At 53.0% G+C, this 3652-nt stretch overlaps 1 protein-coding gene across 1 annotated transcript in view; it reads left to right on the forward strand.

Moving 5' to 3' along the window:
• The window catches only part of PIGQ (phosphatidylinositol glycan anchor biosynthesis class Q), a 17348-nt gene that overhangs the window by 4126 nt on the left and 9570 nt on the right, over window positions 1–3652 (forward strand). Inside the window, exon 3 of the mRNA XM_023513839.1 lies at window positions 818–1519. Within this exon, the coding sequence (XP_023369607.1) occupies window positions 818–1519 (702 nt within the window). The remainder of the gene's footprint in view (window positions 1–817; window positions 1520–3652) is intronic.

Genomic DNA, 3652 nt, shown 5'->3' on the forward strand with positions numbered 1-3652 from the left:
GGTGTCACAGCTCACAGCAACCTCCAGCTCTTGGGCTTAGGTGATTCTCTTGCCTCAGTCTCCCAAGTAGCTGGGACCACAGGCACCCACCACAATGCCTGGATATTTTTTTGTTGTTGTTGCAGTTTGGCCAGGGCCGGGTTTGAAACCACCACTCTTGGTATATGGAACCGTCACCCTACTTACTGAGCCACAGGTGTCTCCCTTTTTTTTTTTTTTTTTTGAGACAGAGCCTCAAGCTGTTGCCCTGGGTAGGGTGGCATCACAGCTCACGACAACCTCCAACTCCTGGGCTCAAGTGATTTTTTTGCCTCAATCTCCCAAGTAGCTGGGACTACAAATGCCTGCCACAATGCCCAACCGTTTTTTGGTTGTAGTTGTCATTGTTGTTTTGGCAGACCTGGGCTGGATTCAAACCCTCCAGCTCTAGCATATGTGACCCTAGCTGCTTGAGCTATAGGTGCCGAGCTGACACACACTCTTGTTAAGTGATGTTGACCAGGTCAGTGATTCTAGCCTGTTCTGGTCTGACCCCTGCCTGTTGTGGTCAGCTTCTCTGGAAATGGGAGAAATCATCGGGCTGCCATGGTGTATGCATTTGCTACCTTATGATAGGTAAAGTATGCCTGGGGCAGAGCATGGTCCATCTGAGATGAACAAGGAGGGGGTCCCAATGCTGAGTTGCCATGTGTGTGCATCCTTAGGGCTGCCTATGCTGCTTCCTGCAGATGTGGCACTGCCAGCCACCCTGGGCCACTGGGGTCTGGCATTGACAGTAGTGACAGCTCTGAACCATGCTTCTCTCCCTCTCTTCCAGGGTCCCCAGCATGGTACTGAAGGCCTTCTTCCCCACGTGCTGTGCCTCAGTGGACAGCGGCCTGCTGGTGGGACGGTGGGTCCCGGAGGAGAGCAGTGCTGTGGTCCTGGCTGTGGTGCACTTTCCCTTCATCCCCATCCAGGTCAAGGAGTTCCTGGCTCAGGTGCAGCAGGCCAGCCAGGTGGGTGTGGCTGTGCTGGGCACGTGGTGCCACTGTCAGCAGGAGCCTGAGGAGAGCCTGGGCTACTTCCTGGAGGGCCTGGGTGCCGTCTTCCCCCATGAACCCTGGCTGCAGCTATGCCGGGAGAGGGGTAGCAAGTTCTGGAGCTGCAAGGCCACCCACTGGGAGGTGCCTGCTGTCCCTGAGGCTGCAAGTGAGGACCAGGTCATGCTTATCTTCTATGACCAGCGCAAGGTGTTACTGTCCCAGCTGCACCCACCTGCCGTCCTGACGGACCGCCAGGCCGGAGATGCCACTGCAGCCAGCACTGGTGGCATGGCTGCTATCTTTGACACGGTGGCACGTAGTGAGTTCCTTTTCCGCAGTGATCGGTTTGATGAAGGTCCTGTGCGGCTAAGCCACTGGCAGTCAGAGGGTGTGGAGGCCAGCATCCTCGTGGAGCTGGCTCAGCGAGCCTCAGGTCCTGTCTGTCTGCTGCTGGCATATCTGCTGTCGCTGGTCTCAGCTGCCAGTGCCTGCTGGTAGGTACCCTTGGGGCTGGGAAGGACATGGCAAACTGACAGCTCCAGAGCCCTGGGCCTACCCTCAGATTGCAGGGAGCACGGAACCTGCAGATGGGCTTTTCCTGAGGCTCTCAAATATTCCCGGCCCTGACTCTTACACTGGCATTGAAGAGGCTGTCCCAGTAGTGACTGTGGCTCTGTCCTCTCACTTCTGGGGTAAAGCTAGGTCATCTGGCAGCCTTGGTGACTTGTGTTGGGCTCCAGAGGTAGGAATATGGGGTGAGCCTCAGATGGCTTAGGCCCACAAAATCGAAATCAGATAGTGAACATAGACTTGGGTTGTTCCTGCCCTAAGGCCAGTGTTTGCCTTGCCCTGGGAGTAGTTTGTCTTCCTGAGGGCACCTAGGCTGGCTGCTACCCTACTACCTCAACCATAACACCCTGCAGGCTTCTGGACACTGCAGTACACACTCACAGAGATACTTATATGTGGCTGTGGGTGGCATCTGCTTCCAACACGATGTGCCTAGGGTGGTGGTTCCTAAGTTGTTTCCCGAAATCACCTCGAGTTCTCCTGGCTGAAGGGTTTGCAGTGGTCCCCGAGGGCACTGGGGAGTGCTAAGCAGCACATAGGTGTCCTGGCTAGTATACAGTGGGCCTGAGGGCTAGGCAGCAGGGGTGCCTCTGTTCTTGGTGGTGGTGCCTCCAGGAGCAGCTGTGGGTCACCCTCAGTTGTCCCCCAAGTCTAAGGGTTTAGTACCACCAGGTTTGGAGACAGGCCTTGCTTGTTTGCCAGGGGCTCTAGGAACACTTGGGCACTGGTCTGGGGAAAGGATGGCTCTGTGTAGACAACATGGGTTTTGGAAATTGTTGGGGACACTGACAAGAGGGGTGGCTTGAGGCTCCATGGTAGCATTGGAATTCATTAGGGGCAGGTGTGTGTCTAAGTTCAGGAATAGTTTTGGTGGGAGAAAGTTCTTAGCTTTTATCAGCTTCTCAAAGGACCCAAGAAAGGCTGAGAACTGCTTGTGGGCACCAGTTGTTGCTTGTTCACTGGTTGGTGGCTGTGAGCACCGTGACACTCAATAGAGCGGCTGTCACTATAGGAGTGCCCCTGTGGTCCTTGCGTAGTTTTGTGTCTTCCTCAGGGCCCCTGGGGGCTTGGGCCATACAGGGGAGAATGCTCTGTGGCTGAGAGGTCTCTCTGCAGGCAGTTGAGTGTGTGCTGTGGAAGGAGGAAAGCCTTTTGAACATAGTTCATCCTTGGAATTGGCTCAGAGATGTTCCCTTAAAGACAAAGCCTTTAAACCTGGGGCATCAAACCATGCTGATTTTGCTTATTTGTGGTGTTGGATATAACAAAAAGTGTGCACAGACCTTTTTTTTTTCTGGTAGTTTTTGGCCAGGATTGGGTTCGAACCTGCCACCTCCAGCGTATGGGGCTGACGCCCTACTCCTTTGAGCCACAGGTGCTGCCCTAGACCTTTTTTTATTTTATTTTATTTTATTTTTGGGACAGAGTCTCAAGCTGTCACCTTGTCTAGAGTTCTGTGGCATCATAGTTCACAGCAACCTCCAACTTCTAGGCTCAAGAGATCCTCTTGTATCAGTTTTTCTATTTTTAGTAGAAATGGGGGTCTCACTTTTGCTCACGCTGTTCTCAAACTCATGAGCTCAAGCTATCCACCTGCCTTGGCTTCCCAGATTGTTAGGATTACAGGCCTGCACCACAGAGCCAGGTCTAGACCTTTTTTTTTTGCCAATCAGCTTTCCATACTGTGTATGCATTTTATTTTTATTTTTATTTTTTTGAGACAGAGCCTCAAGCTGTCCCCCTGGATAGAGTGCTGTGGCATTACAGCTCACAGCAACCTCCAACTCCTGGGCTGAAGCTCAGCCTCCCAAGTAGCTGGAACCACAGGCGCCTGCCACAATGCCTGGCTATTTTTTGCTTGCAGCCGTCATTGTTTGGCGGGCCCAGGCTGATTTGAACCCACCACCTTAGGTGTATGTGGCTGGCGCCTTAGCCACTTGAGCCACAGGTGCCGAGCCTGTTTGTGCATTTTACTATGTGGCCCAAGACAACTCTTATTCTTCTAGTGTGTGGCAGAGAAAAAAAAGGTTGGACACTTCTGCTTTATACCTTCCAAA

The sequence above is a fragment of the Otolemur garnettii genome, unplaced genomic scaffold, assembly GCF_000181295.1.
Source record: "Otolemur garnettii isolate 467f Iridium unplaced genomic scaffold, OtoGar3 scaffold00044, whole genome shotgun sequence".
NCBI classification, from domain to species: Eukaryota; Metazoa; Chordata; class Mammalia; order Primates; family Galagidae; genus Otolemur; species Otolemur garnettii.